The sequence below is a fragment of the Charadrius vociferus genome, unplaced genomic scaffold (assembly GCF_000708025.1).
Source record: "Charadrius vociferus isolate BGI_N301 unplaced genomic scaffold, ASM70802v2 scaffold291, whole genome shotgun sequence".
Taxonomy (NCBI): Eukaryota; Metazoa; Chordata; class Aves; order Charadriiformes; family Charadriidae; genus Charadrius; species Charadrius vociferus.
Genome location: NW_009646958.1, coordinates 1,176,685 through 1,198,178, shown reverse-complemented (window position 1 = coordinate 1,198,178; position 21,494 = coordinate 1,176,685). Strand labels below are relative to the sequence as shown.

The window sequence follows — 21,494 nt, the reverse complement described above, 5'->3', positions numbered from 1 at the left end:
CACAGAGCCCCGGTACCGGACACCGGACACCGGCACCGGGCACAGAGCCCCGGCATAGGACACCGGGCACCGGGAACAGAGCCCTGGCACTGGGCACAGAACCCCGATACCGGGCACAGAGCCCCGGCATCGGGCACAGAGCCCTGGTACCGGACACCGGGCACTGGGCACATGCACCGAGCACTGACCCCCGGCATAGGAAATCGCGCACCGGGCACCAGCACCGGGCACAGAGCCCTGGCACTGGGCATCAGGCACCGGGCACCAGCATTAGGCATTGGGCACTGGGTACTGGCATTGGGCACCAGCCACTTGGCCCGGCAGGTGGAGGCAGCACTCACCCCGGGGGGAGCACCACCAGGTCCCCCTCCCAGAGCCTGCGAGGCAACACTAGACCGCTCCCCGGGGACAGACGGGGCCAGGGTGAGTGCAGCCCCCGAGGGGACAACGGCTAGTGGTCACTGGTGGGGACAGGGAAGGTGAGCTGGAAACGAGAGCGGGCCCAGCCCCGGTCACCCGCACGATGGCCAGTGCTGGGCAGAAACGCCGTTTCATGGTCCAGCCGCTGGCCGGGCAGGGACACACAAATGTGAGATGAGCACTCTGTTGCACCAAGAAGGGGCACTGGGGAGGGAGGCTGCAATGGGGAAAGTTGGGATCTGGCCGAGAGCCAAGGGCTAAATGTGGTGGAAAGTGAGATCAGAATAGATTTAGCTGCATTTTCCGGAATAGCCCCGACAGCCCCAGGTAAGGTACATGCACAGCTTCAGGGACTGAAATAATTCAGGAAGCTGAGAATGAGCCTATGAATTTGAATGTAATCTATACTGTCCATCTACTCCAGTGTCAAAGCTTTATGCTGAAAAACTCAAATTTATTGTTTTGAAAATGTGGCTGACTGGTCATTCGTGTATAAAGTTGCTCTTAAAATTCTCTTGTTTATAGGATAAATAGGATATTTCACCAAGATGCTGTTGGGAGTAAATTCTTCAATGAACACTCATTTGAAAATATTTTTCCTCAGTAGTTTATTCTATCTGAGTAATGGAAATTTGTCTTGCTTTAATGGTACATTTAGGGTCCATTGAGAGATTGTGCTGTATTTAAGTGCTCACTGAGTATATCATAGTGGATTTTTTCACAAAATGCTTACGCCCCAAAAAACTGAGTGGGATCAAATGAAACAAAGTTTTTCTTTTTTAATTTTGACAAAATTAAAACAACAAAGTATTTAACTGTGGCTCAAGTCAGACATTTGAACAAAACTGAAATAATACATTTTTCCTGTTTAGATTATTTAACCATGGATATAATTTAGAAAATTAAAAAAGAAAATGTTAACAGTAAAGTGTTTGAGCACTTTAGAAATAAAGCATTTCATATCGCTATTGTCAGATGAAGTGATTTGCTGCATTTGTTTTATCTCCATTTTTGGAGGCTGAGACTATTCACTGAATGAATCCCTATTCATTGAAAATACTCACCCAGCTCTGTTAAACATATGTTTAAATACTTTGCTAAGAGAGTCTTGACAAGGCAATATAATCCAAGGCTCAGGCTGTCCCTGTCTCCTGCCTTTACACCTGCATTTTTCTTAAGTAATGTTGGTCTCTGAGAGGAAAACGAAACAAGCTGTTCTCCATTTTAAGGAAATACCTATTTGCTGTTTCTGAATTAAATATTTGGGGGAAAAGAAAAACACTTGACAAGAAAGTTGATATTTCCTTTAAGGCCTTGAATATACATACAGCCTTCAGAGATATACATTACATACGTTGAACAAACTGAAGCTGGAAATGCTTGCCTGTGGAATTTGAATGGAGAGATATCTTTCTGTTATCTACCTGTAAATCTTTTAACATCTTCCATCCTTCCCGTGTCCACACAGTGACTCAGTTTGTGGTCTTTCTTGAATGCAACATAATGCTGAGGTTCGGTTTTTGTAATGCCTTGTCTCCCACACCACCAATATAAGGTCTTTTCCCTTTGAAGTTCAGCAGTAAAATAAGGGCAAGAAATCACATTCTTTATCTCCCACCCCAACACACATAAGCAAAAGAACTTGAGGAGATGCCAGAAAATTATATTGCACCAAATACCTATTCCTGCTTTTAGGGGTTTATCTCTGCATTCTGGAAAATTGCGCAATCAGGTTTCATATTTAATATAAAAAAATGTTAAGAGAGATGATATCATATCCTCAAAGCTAACTAAATTTTGTATTGTGCAGAGTGTATTGCTTAATCAAAGTCACATTTCAATTTGTTTAGGGCATATTTTATCACCTTTTTTTTACTAGCCATTTTCTGTAGATCTCAAAACAAACGCATCTCATAGAAGGATACAATCCTGTCTCTTTTCTGAGAAATCCTAACACAGAGGTCTCTGAAGAAGAGGGGATTTGGGGTAAGATCTGAACTTAATTCAATTTAATTTCTGACCCTTAAAGTATTTAGCAAAATGTGTAAACGGGAAATCAATCTGGCAGAAGGTTACAACATCGCCTGCTAGAAGGAAACATTTTAAGTTTTGCTAGAAATAAAGCCTGTATAGATTTTTGTTATTTAATTCTGCCAAAGGCAAGATCCTCCTTTCCCCTTTCCTCCTCCCGTCAGAGAGACAATGTGTTCCAGTCCCTGGGCTCTGTATGCCTTGCACAAATATTTGTCTGTGCGTCGCCTGCCACTCCAGTAATGAGCTGCTTTTCCCCTGCAATCATGGCATCTGGTAGGGTTTCAGGCTGTGAGTAGCTGGGAGACTGGGAGGTGCTTGGGAATCTCAGCAGGGAAAAGAGAGATCAGACGCAAGATCTGCAACAGCTTTTGAGCTTGGATAAACATGTCGAGGTTCTTCTCTCTTTGGCAGAGATTTGTTCCGCCCCAGACACCTGAACTTGGCATGCAGACCTAGGCACTGTGCCTGCTCCAGACACCTGCATTCGCGTGCAATTTTACATTCAGCCTCTTTCCAACACCTGCATTCATGCGCACTAAATGCGTGTGTGTCTGCGCGCGCCATGGTCCACTACTGCACTGCGACACCAGCACGGTCCTACCTAACCTGATTCTCTCCGCTGGACAACGGGAGACGCGGGCTCTGGCTCAGCCAAGCATTTAAGCACACGCTTGGCTTTAAGCACCTGCCTCCACCCCAAATCAGCAAACCCTTCAGCTTTACGCCATGGAGTCAGGGCCAGAATGAGATCTTAAGGAACAACTCTGAGCAAAGAGTTTGGCTTTTCTGCTCGCTGAAATCAATGGGAGTTGTCTCCGTTAAGATACTACATTCAGACCCCTCCAGAGAAATCCATTACTAGGAAAGAAAAAGAAATAAACCTCCCGTGGAACTGCCCTCAGGTCCTGATAAGGACCCAAAGCACAGGAAGGATGAAAAGCAGGTGATAAAATTGATGTAGACATTCTGTATAGGCAGGCCTTCCCTCAAAGACTGTTCTGATCCTTGTGCGGCCTCAAAGTGCGTCATTGTTTAACACCTCTTTAAAACTAAATGAGTTTAGATCAAACGTTAGTGTCCTGGTGGGATTTGTAGAACAAGTCGGCATACACCTCACCTGAACACGAGTAGGAGTGGGGGTCCAAATCAATTGGTAAATTCTATTAAAATGATCTGTCTTTAGATGCTGAAATATGTTTGTAAATCGTGTCCTTGGCAAACTAGACGCTGCAAAATTAATTTAATAAAATTACCTAAATTTAAGCCCAGAGAGGGTTTAGGAAAAGAAAAAAAAAAATAGCTAAGGAACAGTTAATTCAACACTGATATTTGCGTGTGAGTATCCTAAGGCTGCCTAGGATACCTGGAGTCTTCAGCAGTCTCTGAGATGAAAAGGAATCGCCCTCCAAGCAGCTTTGAAAATCCTGGCCACAGCTGACTGCTGACAAATCAGGAGGGAGCATGCATTATCCTGACTCCCGTGTGCACAGAAGGCATCCAGCCCTGCCTTAAAAGAAGCTCGGCCCTGTAGTTATAGGTTTGACCCTGCAACAGGGGAAAAAAAACCCCACCTTACTGCCACATTTTTGTTTGACTCAGCAGAGCCTTCAGCACGCTACTAGCTTAGTACTCGTTATCCCGCTCGCATGAATAGGGCTATTCACATTCTACACTCATTACACGCTCCCGCCCTGACTCCAGTAGCCCTTATTTACAGAGACCAGATGGCTCCGGCGAGTTTCGATTGTGAGATAGGGCCCCCTTCCTGGTGTATAATGAGTATGGAGTTTTTAGTTTTACCTTGTTTATAAACAGACCGCAGTTGTGTGTGTAGTAGTGCAGCCAAGGGTCAATACCAAGATTTTGCCTTCAGCAGCGGCTGAGCTGTAAGGGGAGGCTCTAACAAGTGTTGCCAAACGCGGATTTTTCAGATGGGCTGCTGATGGAGGCGGGGAGGAGCTGGGTGGGTTCTGTTTGCGTGATTACTTGTTTGCTTTTGGAGTGCATGTTTGCAGCCGTGCGGAATCTTGCATTAATTCAAGCCCTACAGCTACATCACCAGGGCGAGCACGGTGAGCAGCGTGAGGCTGTAATCTCTCTGGGGCATGGATGTTTTGTTCTGTATTTGTTCGGCACTTAACACAGTCTGGGACTCCGGCTTGGGGGTTTCTATGAAATGCAAAGAATAGTCATTTCATGGTACAGTCTGTGGCTCCGCGTGTGAATGCGTGGACATGCGGAGAACCGGCAAAGCCTCGTGTGTCCTACTCAGCATCACGCTTCAGGATAGAGGGGAGAACTTGGCCTTTAGTTTTATTTTAATTTGGAGACCAACTCAGAATTTTTTGTAAAACAAACCTACAGTAACTTATGTGGTATCAGGCCTCACTTCAGGAAAATACAAATGCACCTGCAGAAACTTCAGCACTTAACTCCCACAGGAATCAAATACATCCCTAAAGTTAAGCACTGGGCTGAACTGAGGATTAAAGGATGTTTCCATAATGTTATGCAAAGATCTTCTTTTTATCCTGTGTTACTTAAGGCTGTACAGTCTTCCCAAGTCATGTTCAGAAACAGAACACTCTCCTGTGATTTTCCAAAGCATTTAGTGTTTTCAGGTGCCCAGCATGACTTATTTCAATTAATCCTGATTTTCAGGGACTGTTAAGCATCTGCCTCTCTCGTAATTGGTCCCCTTTCCAAGTGTCTCAAACACAAATACAAGGTATCCAAAATTGCTAACTTCCTTTGCAAATCTAGAGCCATGATGAACAGTCCACCTACAAGATTCCAGCCCAGATGAAAATTGCATGGATTCGAGCCCCCCGAATCAGAGGCAATAGTCGGTGCCTGCTACCGTACGATGACAATACACCCTGCCATTAGAGTCGAAAGGAGAGTTTCTTTTAAGAAGAAGGAGAAAATTGCACAATTCACAGGGAGAACAATTGCAAACCTTTTCAGTTAAACTCGCAAAATTATTAATGTTGTGGTCTGTAATTCTGTCGAATCAAATGTTCCATCGGTCTGTACTGCCAGATGAATGTACATGGAGAAATCAATGACACAAAGCCACAGAAAACTTTTCTTAGGATCCCCCACTGGGTTAAGATGCCACCATCTGGAAGGCAGAGGCTCCAGCCGAGGGCCCAGTGCTGCAGGGTCAGACCTTGCACCGACTGGAGCAGGAGCAATGGGAATTTCTCCTGAGCCGGAAGAGCAAAGCACAGTTCAGCCAAGCCGCCTCTGAATTCGGAAAGCGCCGTCATAGTCCTGAGTGTTTAACGAGCTTATCAGTTGCTCATGTAGGTTGTTTAGATTTGCTCAGAAATAATTTATATTCTGAAAGCGTAGGGGACAGAAGGGAAGTCACCCCGATCCCATCGCCGGGTGCAACCTCGGCTCTCCAGATCACGACACGATAAGGGAGCGGGAGCAGAGCTGCGCTGGCACAGCAGCTGCAGCGAGCTCTGAACATTGCCCATCTCTTGCGACAGTCACTGTCCCCAGCTGGTGACAGGAATAGGGACACACTGAAGGAGAAGACAAGACTCCATCCCTCTCTGGCTCGGCTGTGCCGGCGGCATGGCAGAGGAGAGTTGCGAAAACACGGCTATAACTGTAATTTTGCCAGCTTGTCTGTAGTGGTACGGTATTGCCCGAGGCACGGGGATAGCTCAGAACCAAACCAACAAAAGAGAACAGTTTGGCTGGTTTTTCACAATCCTAGTCTTAAATTTAAACCTATTCCTAAATCATGTACCTCAGCTCCTTTTTCTGTAAGAATGGACATTGTGATAGCCATTTCACAGGGGTACCAGAAGGCCGAATTAAGTGATATTTGTGAAGCTCTAGAGATCTGAGAGCAAATGGAACTGGAGATAAGGAAAAGGTTATTATCTTGTCATGTTTGGGCTGGGAGGAAGATTATCCATCTATCTTGCCAGACCTATTTATCGTCTTATTTTCTCCCAGCTTATCTTTTATCATCTTCCTAATCCGCTCCATCTAATTCAGCCAACATTTTATTTTAGCACCGTTCTCACCACATGCTGATGAAGGTGTGTTTAGCAACAGAGGTGTGTGCAGCCTTTACATAACCTGACAAAGTGCGACACAGGTAGGTAGAACAATAGATGCCAACTGATAAGTTCACAAATTTTAAAAATAAATTAGCTGATTTATTTTTCTAGAAGACAGGCATTATATTCTCCTGCTGGCCTACCAATGAGGGAATGGCTTGAAAGAACTCGCTTTCCCTGACTTTTGACAGACTGGACTCCATTCTGTGTAATGTACACTGATCTAAATAACACATATATGTTTTACTCCCTGTGACAGGCGTTTGACACACACACACACAAAATAGGTATTTAAGTGGATGTAACATACGAAATAGGTTTCTGTGATGGGAAGTACTGGGATGAGTTATTTTAATCATGCAGGATTCTAAAATAAATTCGAGGTGGACTATGTTTTTCAAGCATTGCTTAAGATTTGGCTGTACTGACTCAGAGAAAACAATGAAGTTCAAGGGCTTCCAGTCCCTTACAGGATTCAACAACCAAATCACAGCACGCTGGAGGCTTTTCTGAATACCTAAGCCCCTTGCATTTTTCCTTTTCATCTATAATCAAGCGGCACTTTCCCCCCCTTGTTGCTAGTGAATGCATTAGGGTCTAAACTTTATAATCTCCAGAGCTGTTTCCTGGAATAGATGCAAGCGGAGCACTTGGTTAGGGACAGCCAGGAGGCTGGGAGAGATGATTACCTTCAGGCAGTCTCCGTGGAACGTCCCAGGGTTCCTACAGGCACAGCCTAATGCGGGACTTACGATGCTGAACAGACTTCCATTACGGGGGCTGGCTATGTTGATGCACATCCACACGTAGAGAGCTCCTTGTTAAAATGCACACCAGTGGCTCCAAAATACAGCAGCTCAGTTGGGGTTCATTAGCGGCGAAATCATTCCAAGGGACATTGTTTCAGAAAGGAAAGAATTTCATTTTTGTCAAGACTGCTTTTCAGTTGCATATAGCCTGGAGATTTTGCTAAGGATTGTGTTGAAAGTCTACTTAGACGGAGATGAGCTTGGCCGTGCAGCCGCGCTGAAGGCTTTGGTAGGGTTAACTTGCGATGTGCATGCAGCATCTGCTACGGTGGGACCCCAGCTAACATGGGGGACATGTTAAAATCAATTTGTATTAAAGAGGTGGCTTTAAAGCGCCTGTGTACTACAGGAATGAGTAGCTGACGTGAGAATTGCTCAGCTATGTGTCATAGACTCCGCACAGCTAATGGAGGATCTCTGCCCATGCCAGTAATGGGAGAGCAAGTGTGCTTTGTTCTGCTCTCAATATTCCCTTTCAGCAGGCACACCGGCAATTGCCCCAGACCTGTATAGCTTTTGAGATAGTGAAGGGCTGCTGTGATGAGGAAATCGCAGTCCATTTTAATCAGCAGGTATTAAATAAACAAAAGAATTATCACTAATAGATACAAATGGGTTGCTGCACAGCTTAAGTGTCAACTTGCTCTTACTTGTTTACCAGGGACCATGCACTGGAACACACAAGACATCTAATGGTTTAGTAATACACTGCAAGTAAACATCTAATTACCAGGCCTAAGAGGGGAAGGAATAAAAAGCAGCTAGGATGAAGCTGTCCATCATCATAGCTTTGATTTCTTGTATGGAGTCTTGCACGAAACATTCTGGTGGCTCTCATCTCCCATGTATGCCACTGCTTCTCAGGAATAAGTCTGGTGCCTGTTCATTCAAAGCTCAGCTCTATTTTTAAAATCTACTCTCTCTGAAAGGGCTGTCTTTAAAAAAACCAAAAAATTGTACAGCAAAAGGGACAAAATTGCTCCTCGACAAAGGGGCCTATCAACAGCCTGTCAATAATGTGCCAAAGGCCAGAACCTGCCTTTCAAAGAGGCTCTGCAGCCTCGATGTGTACTTTGAGAGCAATTAAGGGACGTGAACAACATGATGATTATCTCATGGGTGACATTTTCATTGGCTCTTTGGGAAAAGAGAGCGATGGGTTTGAGATGGCTGTGATCAATGTTCGTCCTAGTCCCACATAAACGGCAGGAGAACATGTGGTAGATGGGCCTGGAAGGCAAAATGCACAAGGAAAAGAAGGGGTGTGGGGGGGAGAGATGATGAAGACAGAAGGATTTTAAAATCCTAGAAGCTGAAAGAAAAAGGTGAGAAGTAGAAGGACACTACCTGAGAAATAAGAGTGGGAAGAGGGGTCAAGAGGGCCGGCAGATGTCCGGAGGCTGGGAGGGCAGGAATAGGAGGGGAAGGGACTGCGGGATTCCTGGTGAAGTACAGGAAGAAGAGGGGAACGGCTCCCCCTGAGCGAGGAGAATGTGGCATAGATGTGTTGTGCTTGCACAGGGAGAAGCCTTTTGTAGGCACATCACCGTGCCTCTTCCTTTTCCCAGCACGGACCCTGTACCAGCGGGCAGGGTTGTCCCAGAGCGAGCCCGTGGTGTCGTGCACCTCGTTACTTTATCAGGGGACAGTTACACTCCGAGCCTAAGGAAGGAGGAACAGACCATTCCCAGACAGAGACTAAAGTGATGTCTTAGGACAAAAGCGCAATTACATTTATTCTGCTTTTTTACCATCACATTCCCATCAGTGTTGTCCATCTCTCCGTCCTTCATCTCTTCTGTCTTTGCGCTGCAGGTACCAACAAAGGCCCAGAGCTGAGAGCAGAGCGGAGCGTGCAGAGGCAGACTCTCTTGGATGGGAAAGGAATGCCATTCGGGTGCAGAGACACGACTACACGTAAGAACCTCAGCCCAGTGTCTGAGTCTCATTGCGTGGTTACTAATGCCCGAGGGATAAGAGGAGCCTGGATACTAACCCAGAAATACAAGCTGGCTCAGTGGCACGAATGCAGAAGAGCTCAGCACAGACTGTCCCGCAGGGGCAGCAAAGGCAGAGCACGGCACTGTATCGTCCTCTGGCACGGACACCGGTGTGTGCACGAGGACCAGAGCAGAAGCCAGTGCCAAACAGAAACTCAGATGTTGCATATGCCCGGCTGTTTTGGAGCTAGGCAAACCGTTTCATGGAAAACATGTACGCAAAAATGCAGATTTGGTTACACTATCTCTCCAATTTGCTGAATTTCTTGTTTAGGAAAACAAACTTAATTTTCGTCGAAGAAAATGTTGCTTAATTTGCTGTAAAGCAATCTCCTTCCCACTTTTCATTTTATGAAAAAATTAAAAATGTTAACGTTGAGCAAAAGCAAAATTGTCTTTTAAATATTTTGAAATCTTCCCTGTCCCAAAAGATCCCGTTAGATTTCCAGCTCCTGTCTTTACCAGTGGTGCATGTATCGGCACATATAAGCATGTATGTACATTTCCGTGTGCATCTCCATTTATACACAAGTGCATGCGCACACGCTGTGCAGACAATTTCAGGCAGATTCGACAGACGTAAGCTCCTGCTCTGCATTCTCCAGGATCCTCTTTTGAAGAGGATCTTAACAATAAAAATAATGTTATGTTACTAGTTAAACATTGGGAATAACTCTCCATCATAGGCAAACTATGCTGAAGACAGAAATCAACTGACACGTTCACTCTGGAGGAATCCCCGGGGTACCAGCAGAATGCATTAACAGTGCATTTCTCCAGTAAGCTGTGATGGGAAGAGCACGGAGCAAAAAAGAAGGTAAAGTAGTTAAAAAACAACTTGTATTTTTAGACCCTGGTCTCCCACAGAAATCTTTGGAGATGCTGAGCTCTCCACTTCTGAAAATTGGGCCTCTTATTTGCAAGCAGAAATAATGTTTTAGAAGTCCAGCTGAGACTCCTGTTTTTTTTTTAAAAAAAAACCTGTCCATAATATTTTCATCTAGACCAATTTGCTGTCCTGATAATTAATCTAGATAATGGCTGGGCTTTTTTTTTTTCCCCTTCATCAGCAGTTTTGTTTTTTGTGAACACAAGCAGAGAGAACATGAAGAAACAATCTCTCGAAGGATACAGACTGACGGCAATATTGCCGTCTGACTAAAAAGGACTCAGACATACGCATAATCCTCAGGAAAATTCATCTCCACCCTCCCAACAGACCCTGGTGAGAGCCCTTGAAGTGGTAATTAAAGTCTATTGAGTGGCAACTGCACCTGTTTAGAGAGGAGAGCGCGGGTAAGAGGTGCACAAAGGGAGATGAGCAGCGCGGAGAGGCGGTGTGTGAGAGGAGCTGCTGGCGGTGGGGAAGAAGGGAAGGGGAAAGAAGAAGAAGGGGAAAAAAAAAAAGTGTTTGTTGGAGAAGTCAATCCCATAAGATGTGCGTTTCCTGTTCTTCCCTTTATTTGCTTTCCGCACCCCTCCGCACACGCAGCCAGCTGCTGCCCCACTCTCACACCCACTGATGGAAACTCCAGGGGTTTTTCCCCAGCCAGGCTGAGCCCTGGACCAGCTGCTCTTCTGGTGTAAATCAACATAGTTTCACTAAAGTCCTTGTGGACTTACAATCAGCTAGTGCTCATTTGCGCCAGCTGAAGATCTGTCCCAGCGACACTCATTAACAGTCACTGGGCTCCTCAGACTGGCAGCCAGGACATGCCAGTTCTTGTCTTTTTTTTCCCTAGAAGACAGCACATCCCTTTGTGTCGGCTCTGTCACCCCAGTGCAAATCCTACAGCATCTGGGAGGACTAAATCAGAGATGTTTCTAGATTTCGGCAGACGTGTCAGAGAGCAGAGTCTAGGCAGAAACTGGGGGAAATGGGAGAAACTAGCGAGGTGCAATGGCGTGTTACCGGTAAGGCTGCTGGGTTTGCATACACGCGTGGCTCCCAAATGTTCTGAACCAGTGTCACCTCAAATGTCTCCGGGGTCTGTAGGTGAAGCCATGCAAAATGGACTTACTCATAAATAACACTGGTAGCTGTGGATTTTTCCATGCCGTTGCAGACCACCACTCACCCAAGGACCACAACCGGGGAACCACTGGTGTGGCCAGTGAACTAACACTTCGTAGACAATCTTGAGGGCCAAATTCTGTGATACCAGGGGGATTAGGCACTTCTGCTCGCTTCAACAGACCAGTGCTGGCTTGTGCCACTAGACTGGCATGCGTTGGTTTGTTAACGGCACAAACCAGCAGATGAAGTAGTAATACAATGTGGAAAGAAGGATGCACAAAGTGGTAGAGGGAAATCCTCCAGTGTTTGAGGAGGAGAGTAAGAGAAAGAGGACATTCTTTGGTATAGAAATCCAGACTGCCCCAGCAACCATGGAGCCAGAGACCAGTGCTACATAGCGATCCAGACGCAGGGTCTGGGGAAATTGTCATCCTGAGACCCGCGGATTGATAGCAGAAATCCTGCCTCCTTCTGCCGTAATCTCGACTTTGTCTCTGACACCAGTAAATGGGGTTTCCTGCTGTTTGCCCTACTGGGCATTTCAGATGAGGCTACAAAAACTTAACACATCACCTTTGCACAATTAGTCAGAAACCTTGACAATAGCTGGTTTTGGTAGAAGTAAATAATCACCCCTTACGCTCTCCCGCACTACTGAAGCCTATTCATTTAACTCCCTTTATCCAACCTCAAAACGCCTTGCCTTCTGTGGTACCACGCATTTGCAAAGGTGCTGTAGTAATATAAACTATCCCCGGTCACTGCAATTCTATACGTGCCCCAGCAATCAACTGGACTAAACTAGGATTCCCGGGGTGAGAATAGAAAGAGGGAAGAGGTTCATCCTGAGAGCACCCCGAGGCTGAGCTGAGCAAGTGATTCAGGCAGAATAATTTGACTGGTCTTTGCAAATTTTTCTCTCTCACTGGACTTGATGGCAGCTCGTCCCCCGTGACTCCCTGACCTTCATACTCTGCAGGCTGCCTGGGATGGTTGACATAAACCACAGGAGGTTTTCTCCTGTTCCCTGATTGTCAGAGCACACAACAATTCTGGAGTAAGCGTTGTTGCATCTGCTTTCTACAAATACTATTAGTGATGTCTCTGTAGCGTACTCTCCTGATAGCCGTGCCAGGAAATGCCTCCTTGTGAATGAAGATAGAAAGGAGTGTGCGTTCAGCGAAAGCCAATTCGTTTGGCTGTTATGGGTGGGATTTGCAATTAGTTGGGTATCTGATCCACCCATTTGGCTACAGTTAACGGAGACAGACAGATCTCTCTGGACAACAAGTCAACCTACCAGTCAAGTCCTGGCTTAGGGTGAGATTAATTTTTGCCCTGACTGCAAAGGGAGCCTGCGTGACTCACTTAACACTAGAAGCCTAACTGTTAATAGGCTAAAGTGACATGATAAGAATCATACCTAAAATACCTTGCTTGCCTCCTAAATTCTAGTCTTGTGCATCAACAAAACCATTGGGTAGATGGACACCATGGGATATATTGCCTCATTTCTATCTTTTTGCTCCCAAACACTCCTCTCATTTCTTCCTTTCAGCCCTCCCGTTCCTCTGCCTTTTTCTCTTTCCACCTTCTCTCTGATTGCTGAGCAGCTTTTTGACTTTTCCATCAATAAGTCTAAAGAGCATTTGAACCACTCTCTTCCCCCCTTCTCTCCTCCCTCCAGTTCCAAGTCAGGCAAGCTCATCGATCAGCGGAGCTCAGGAAATATCTGGTGTTTTGTTGTCAGGATGATAATAACATTGCAGTTGTGAATGGGCTGCTGCAGGCCTGATCAGGGACACCTGCAGGGTTTGTTTAATTGCATTTAATGACAAATCCTATACAGAGGAGCATTGCCAGAGAGATTTATTATCCGCCAAAGAGGCAAAGCACAACAGCTCAAAATATAATTTGCACCGAGCATTTTTCCCCCTGCCTCTCCTTAAACCATTGTAATAAATAACAAATCGGGTAAAGTGGGCAACACCAGCCCGAGAAGGAGGTGGGGAGCAGAGGACAGAGATTGAAACCAAAGGAAATAACAGCAATAAGGCCACACTGTTCTTTCTACCATCCCTGTGGTCTGCTATATAGGAAATACTGTTTGTTTAATTTACAGCCGGGAAGTGCAGCTGGGGATCTCTCCGTGATGAGCCGGCCTCTTCTAAGATAGCCGGAGGCTGAGCTCTCGAGTCCCCACTCTTTCTAACCAGGCTGTTTCCCCCCATGTTCTGTAGCTAAGTTTAGATCCTAGCTATATAAACAATTACGAAGGAACAAGAGCGGCCTCTCAGCGCCGGCGGGTTCATCCGCCACCCTTACAAGGAGCCATAAGCTTCCACGCTGTTGAAATCTCCGGGACAAACTAGAAGTGGCACATCCCATCCTGAAAAATATCACACGGAGAAATATGGCCCTACAGAGACAGATCACGCTATTTGAAGTCTAGACAAAAGTCTCGCACACCTCTGAGCCTGGAATTTATGTTTTCTACTAAACACCTTGCTCCAAAAAGGGAATGCATGTGTATAAAACCAGCAGAGGACCTCATCCCTCGCTGAAGCTGAGCAGTTACTTCTTCTGTCTTGATTATTATGGGATTGCCTAGCGATAATTTGTGGCAAATCCTTCCCTGCACCTGGTGTATCGCTCTGCTGGGCACTGTCGTTCTAGAACCAGGACTGTAAAATGTTCTTGTCACCTGAAACGACAGTCCAGGTCAGCCCTTCCCAAACTACCTTCTCTCTCTCAAGTTCATCCATCTTCACAATTCGTTCTCTCTTCCAATTATCCCTGAATTGTCCTGGGCAGGTTATTGCTAAAAATTGCCTCGCCCTCCCCAAGCGTTTCGATTTGAGAACGCTCTGAGGTAGGGCAGAGAGGAAAACACGCGATGCTTTAGAGGAAATCCCTCAGTTTAGGAAATCCGAGCGCAGGGCAGGACCAGGCCGGTGGCAGTCACGCTGTACTCAGTGTGGACGAGGGCTGCCTGCTCGCTACTGTTACACTTTATATTCAGATTGAATTTTGCACTCTAAACAGTGCACCCTGGGAAGTTTGGGGATGACGGCAATCTTGTATGAGAAAATATCACCCTTCTGCAGTGTTTGGTCTCTATTTTAATGTAGGGAGCAATCAGCAGTCGGCAATGTCGTTACACAAACACGGTGTAGGGTAACACCTGGGCTGCAGTTTTATCTGATCTCCTGGACAATGGCGGTATCACTAATACCCCCTGTTAAATAAGACCACCTGGACATCTCCTGGTATCAGCTCTAGCTATCGCAAACACGCTTGCTACCTAGGCCAGCACAATGCACTGTTATCTCCTGAGCAGCACAAATCCCCAGATTGAAACAACCCATCTGGAGTTTGATTAAAGTGTTCACAGAAAGCACATATGTTAAAAAAAAAAAAAAAAAAGAGAGAGAGAGAGAGAGAGGGAGGGAGGGACTGGACTGCTCTCTGCGAGCTGGCGTGGGGCACAACCTCTGACAGCAGCCGCAAACCCTCTCCTGCTCCTGAACGCTCTTGCTCCTGCTATGAAAGGAGCCTTTCACCACAGCAGCTCCGCAGAGCCGAGGCCGTTGAAGGATACTTTTGTTTCTTACCCTTTTGGGTTTGGTTTTTTTTTTTTACAGCTGCTTATGAAAGTACATTTAACAGGCTTGGTTTGAAGATGGGAAGGATGCCGTCCCTTCTCTGATTTCAGTGGCCGAGGTAAGTGAGCCTCACTCGGACAACGGCGGTTGGAAGGAATAAAGCGATATCCTTTTCGTGGATTCAAGCCAGCATTGTCCTTCACACCTCACCCATGCCATATGCGAGGTATTAACAGAAAAAAAAAGCCAGGTAGTGGAAGCAAAGCTAAACCTGGGGTGAAATAAAGATTGCTCATCAACAAATTCAGAGAAAAGGAAACAGCAAAAAGGTTTTGTTTTTCTTGCTTAAATCAGTCTCTCAGTAGGATTCCAGGAAGCTCAGCACTATCATTATCTTTTTCTGTGCTGATTCCTTTTCTCCAGCATTCAGCAAGTATATACTGCATTTGCTTATTTTAGTCTGACCAAAATACAACGGAGAGATAGACAGGTTGTCAGAGCGCTCCCAGAGAAGTTTATCATAGGGTAAGGAAAAAGAAAACCCTGCTGAGCCCTGATATCCCTGAAAAAAACATTATCCAGATTGTTATAGGCGTATATAGTCTCCTGAGAGAAAATGGCGCAGAAACTCACAGGTACAGTCCCAAAATTGGACAGACGATTACAGTGAGATCTGACATGGTCTGACAAAGAACAGTGGTTTTTTGCATTGCAAAGGGCAGCATCCATCCCTGAAACGAGAAAAAAAAGTGTTAAAGAACAAGAACGACTGAGGAAGGATAACAGAAGACGACCTGCAGGAGGATGTCCCTAAGGAGGAAGCGCTGCCCTTGGTGGTCTGGCTCTGTGTGGAAGACTAGTGATTTTGTTGTTCTGATTTATAAAGGTGACAACAAATCATAGCCTGCCATACCGCGCAGACCTGCTCCCTCGCTGGCAGGAGAGGGGCTGGGCCATGGAGCAGCGGTCCAGCTGCCCACGGAGAGCCCTCTCTGCGACGCAGCCGCTCCCCACCTGGAAGCTAAGTATGCATTTACGTCCTTTGGTATGCTGGAGGTCGTACCGCGGCTTATTCTGCTCCTCGGTTCCCGTCCCTTTGAAGGTAACCAAATTTGGGTTCTGAGCAAAGCAACAGAAGTGTCTGTGAAGAACCAAGCTGTGGGGCTCATCCCGCAGCGCTGTGCACCCCCCCGAGCACGGCACTCACCCGCGTTAGCATCAAAGTGATTTCACATAGAAATGAGCTGTCATTATCTTCATATTGTGGATTGGGAAAAGGTAAGTGTCTCGCTCAAAGACACCCCCCCCAAATCTGTGGCAGAGTCAGGACTCAAACCCAGCTGCTGTGAGCACCGAGGTGTGCCGGGCGCTCCGAGACCCTGCTCGTACCTTGATGCCCAGGGGGGTTGTTTTGAAAGTCTAGCCCTTTGCTTCCAACAGGGTTTTAAAAAATGAAAAGTGCAACTTTTCGATACCACCCAGAGCCTCTATTCTCAAAGGTATTTAGGTGTGAAAATGAAACTCCTGAATCCTGCCGAGGCCAGTGGTAAAAGTAAGTACTGAAATGTCTTTAATCATTTGGGTTGTTGGTGCTGTAAAGCATTTTCTTTGTCTGTTTCTTTTTTAACCTAAACAGGATATACTCAGCACTGCACACTTCTCATTGTTATTATGGCGTATATGATTTAGGAACTTAAGTCCTTTTGGCTTTGCCTTCAACTGGGTCCCTGAGGTGGGACACAGAACCCTACTTGGGCAGTTATCTGCAGAGCCGGTGCAGCAGAGCACCAGAGCGTATTGCAGCAGATGTCCACGAGGCGAAGACAGTCCACTGACCTCCAAATCTCTGTGCTTTGTAGTTTACAAACATACTTTACAGTCCTTGAAGCCAGTCAATAGCATCCGGGTTCTTAGTGGGTCCTAACACTTCTTTGTTTGCAGCTGGTATTGAACAGCAATCGGGACTCCCAGGTTCTATTTCTGACATGTCTATTGACCGGTTGAAACTCCTTACGCCAACCTTGGCCTCACTCGGTGCCTCTGTAAAGGGAAGGAGTGATTCTTGCCTGTTGGGAAGATGGCTAACTTAGTTCTCTCTCTATCTAGAGGTCTGTATGTCCTTCAGCGCTTTTGTATTTGAGCTCTTTATTCCATCACGGCTCCTGCGAGGCAGCCGCGTTACAGAGGAGCACTGTGGCCGGGGATAGAGGTGGTAACTTGCCAAAACACACAAAGGCAATTGGTGGCTCCACAAAAGCAAACCGAGCCCGAGGCTACGGTCCAAATCCGATGCTCTTGCTGCCTTGTCGTTTGCCTCAGAGCCGGTCCTTTGTCCTTTCCTTTGGGAGAGGGAGGGATCCGAAGTTACTATTGCTGTTGTCATCTTGGATGATCTGTGAGGCAGGAGCAGCACAGTGCTTATCCCTGGAAATCTATTGCCAAAAGAATTTAACAACTGTACAAATCGCTGTCCTTTGATGAGGCATGAAAGAAAAGATCCGTGTATCATAAGCAAGAACGACTCACACTCCCCCTCTCTCTTACTCCCCCGCTGATATATTAAATCTACAAAAATTCAGAGGGCAGCAGTGCAACCATTAATGTTCAAATTGCCAGGCTGGTGTCTAATGTAAATGAAACTACATTGATTTAGTGTTACCCAATGTGCCTCTCCTGCTTGTTCATCTTCTGCAGGCTGATCAAAATCCTTCCTTCCAGGTAGCAGTGGCCTCATGCCCTATATAAGCACAGAAAATAATGTCATCACGAGCCTTAATGATGAAGGTAGTTATAGGACAAAAGCCCCTGGAGCAAGTCAGGTATTGGGTCATTGTTCCTGCTAATGTCATGGTGCCATTTCTCGCTATTTTTAGAATTGTTCCCTTTGTACAGCAAGTTTCTCATGTAGTTGCTTCAGTGTATAGAAGATCTTGTCTTCACTGGACCTAGTAGCAAGGAGCCATCTTCCTCTGACTTCTGGAAAACAGGCAAACCCCTAAAAGCTGAAGAGATTGATAAAAACTTGGTACACAGCTATCGGCAAACCTAAATTTAAATCTTGAAAAAATGAGGATCTCGACTCAGTCTGCTGCTACCCCTTAACGCAGTGACAGACTGAGCACAAAGACCTTGCAGAAAATTTTGCAGGCGTCTAAATTACCCACTCACAGTGTCAGAAGTAACTCGGGGATTCAGTAAATCAGCATGGACTTAGTTCCTAAATTATTTCTATGCTTTTGGAACTCTCAGCACAGATCCAAACTTCTCCACATTTTGAGGGAAGAGATATGGAACAATAGATTAGGAACGTCTAAGCCTTTCATGCTAAAAATGTTCCAAACTATATATCCAAGCCCTTTGGATATCTACTTTGTATATTATGGTTGTCTCAGACACCTTAGTGTGAAGTGATGCTCTTTGGCTTTGGTTGCCCTATAAGCAGAGAAGATGCAAACTGTAAATTCAGAGTTTGCAGTCTAAATGAGCAAGGCAGACAAAGAACAGTTATTACTCCCATGTTATTGGCAGGGAAGTGAGACACGGGAAGATTAAATGACCAGCCCAAGGTCACAAAAGGAGTCTCTAGCAAAGGTAGGCTCTCAGCCGAGATTTCTTAAGTCTTTGCCCAGTACTTTAGCCATCCATTCACTTGCTTTTTAAGTACCCTGTCATTATTTCTGTGAAGAAAATTATGCAACTCCTCCAGCAGCCAGTACTGTGTAATTCAGCCTGTCTGAAAGGGAATATGAAATGGCAGTTTCAAAAAAAATTAACCCTCCTGCCACACAATCTGGCAGCCCTGTCAAAACGTCTCATTTTTTATCTTCTCTTCCTCTGGTGGGTATTTAATTTCCCTCTATATTCTCGGAACACTGGCTGGGGCTTCATCTGCACTACCCTACAAAACCTTCACAGGAGTCTCCAGGGCCTTGTGGAGGACGTATTCTGCAGATGAAGGATGTGATAGTTTTGCGCCCGTCATTTCTGTCCCAGGTGTTCGGATCCACCCTGCGTCACTCGTAGCTGTCACCTGCACAGGAAGGTTTCCTGGCAGCCACGCTGACAAGCAGCAGCAGCTCGAGCTCCGCAGGAGGACACGGGAAGCACCCCTGTGTATGGTCACCCACCGCAGCGATGCATCACTCAGACACGCTTTTAGATGTGGTGGTAGACACTGGCAGATCTTTTATTCCCGATTGCCGTGTCAATGGAAGGAGCAGCTGCACCTCGCCTGCCAATCTGGGTACGGAGAGTCTCCCCCTTTGGGTGACATCTCGATCACCCTGGTGCCCTGGTTTGGGACACCGATTCTTTTGGTGGTGGCCTCAGTAAGAGAGGCCAAAGGATGTAGGAGAACCAATATGACAAAGGCATTTGATCAGGACGAACCAGAGTTCCTCTGGTTTCTGCCCCTCACACGGTCAAAATCTTGCCCCAGACCTTTCAGGCTGATGCAGGAACACCCCGTCTGCAGCACGGCCGCCCCCGTGTTTGGCTGTCCTTGACTTCCCAGACCAAATAATCCATTTATTGGTTTGGGTTGGCAGTGACGGACTGAGGCTCGAGTACGTTTCATATTCATGGGTCCACAGGGAGAGGCTGTTCTGACACTACTCCTTGTGCTCTTTATTCTCTCATTACTAAGCAATTTCTTTATTCACGGAAAAAACATTTTCATCAGCTGCACTTCTACCCTGTGATGTTCCTGACAGCCCGCCCAAAAACTGGGGGCAGGCTCTGATGTAATTTGGGACCTAAAAAGCCTACCTGGTGTTCCGGTGAACTCCATATGCATTCTACAGAGGGGAATTAATAGGAAGCTTTAGTTAATAGATACTTCAGATAAAAGTGCGAGTGCATCTGATCACCATAGCAACATGAAACAGCCAGCAGGGAGAGGAAATGTCACCGTGTCTGTGCCTTGACCTGCAGCATAAACAGCCCAAGTGCTGTGGGTGTCACACAGGGATGTTCACAAGCGGGGACAGAGACACGCACAGGTACGCAGCCCCGCCGCACACAGCCCGCCCGCGCCTTCAGCCCTTCGATATTTGCACACGAGTGTGCTGGTGCGCACAGACACACACGTTAATATTAAAATGGACGACATGTGCCCAACCAAACTCACTGCTGCCAGGTATTCACTTACAGAATTCACAGAATTCACAGAATTGTTAGGATTGGAAGGGACCTCTGGAGATCATCTAGTCCAACCCTCCTGCCAGAGCAGGGTCACCTACAGCAGTGGCACAGGACAGCGTCCAGGCGGGTTTTGAATGTCTCCAGAGTGGGAGACTCCACCACCTCTCTGGGCAGCCTGTGCCACTGCTCCACTACCCTCAAAGTAAAGAAGTTCCTTCTCATGTTAAGATGTTACGAGAACACAATTTTAAGCTTGTGACCATACGTGCGTATTCACGCGTCTGTGTGCAGAGGGGACACGGGAATACTCCCACCTAGCAAATATTCCAGCGCACGCAGCTGCTCCTCCTGTCCCGGCACAGCACAGACAGGCTGGAGACCCTCAACACCACCTTTGCTCCTTTTCTTTTCAAGCGCCAAGCCACTGCGTCCCCGAGCACATCGCACATGTAGCTGACGCGCTCGCGCGCAGCGTCAGACCTGGTGCGGGAATCCTGCCACGGGCGCTTTGGCTCTGGCTCTCAGGAGCGCTGAGCACCTGCTGCTCCCGGTGACTTTAACAGCTGCTGAAGTGAAAATTAGGCCCACGCTGTCTGTTATGCAAAAGCAGTTTCTTAGCAACAAAAATGATATTCTGTGTGAAGGCAACGTGCATTAGCCGGATAATCCTAGGTAATTCCAGACAAGACCTAAATGGGTGGATGGATGGATGGACTGAATAATAATAATGACAGACAGAATAAGAATAATGGAAATAATGAGGCTAATCTTATTCCTCTGGAAAGAAGAAGAAACAGCTATAAATAAAATACAACAGGAGAACCCCTGTGCCAGTTCCCCATATAAAGATTAGAGCCACTTAAATTCAACTTACACCCTAAAAATAGGTTCTGGTAACTAAAGCTTCGCTCATCTAAGCCAGGCTATTTATTGCCTTCAATGTTTTTCCCTCACCCCAGCCAGGTATTATCATTCAGGAACGGAGAGAGCCGTACATCTTGTCCAAGGGCAGCGACCAACGGGAACAAATCTGCGTTTGAGGCTTTGCTACCTCCGCACTGCCATGTCCTGGGCAGAAAACGCTGTGCTTTAAAACGCTCTACCAAACCCAAACCATTTGCTACAATTAAGAACACGTCAGACTCTCGCTAGCACGCTCTGCAGCTACTGCATTTTGTAGTTCAATCGCTTCAGGGAATTTAACAGAAATTAAACCTCCCGTGAGATTTACACACGCTGTAAAGTTACAGAAGAACGTTTCCAGCCCAGGCCGCACCCGCTCCGCACAGAAAGGGGGACCCCGGGCCTCCCTCCCTCCCCCCGGGGCGTTCAGGCCACACCGACCGGGGTCTCTTTCCCGCCCCCGGGCTCCACCTCACACC

The 21,494-nt window shown here is 46.5% G+C and overlaps 1 protein-coding gene across 1 annotated transcript in view; it reads left to right on the top strand.

Moving 5' to 3' along the window:
- The first annotated feature begins 523 nt into the window (after positions 1-523).
- The window catches only part of FEM1A (fem-1 homolog a (C. elegans)), a 24,072-nt gene continuing 3,101 nt past the window's right edge, over positions 524-21,494 (top strand). The window contains exon 1 of the mRNA XM_009895205.1: positions 524-589. Coding sequence (XP_009893507.1) covers positions 524-589 — 66 coding nt within the window. The remainder of the gene's footprint in view (positions 590-21,494) is intronic.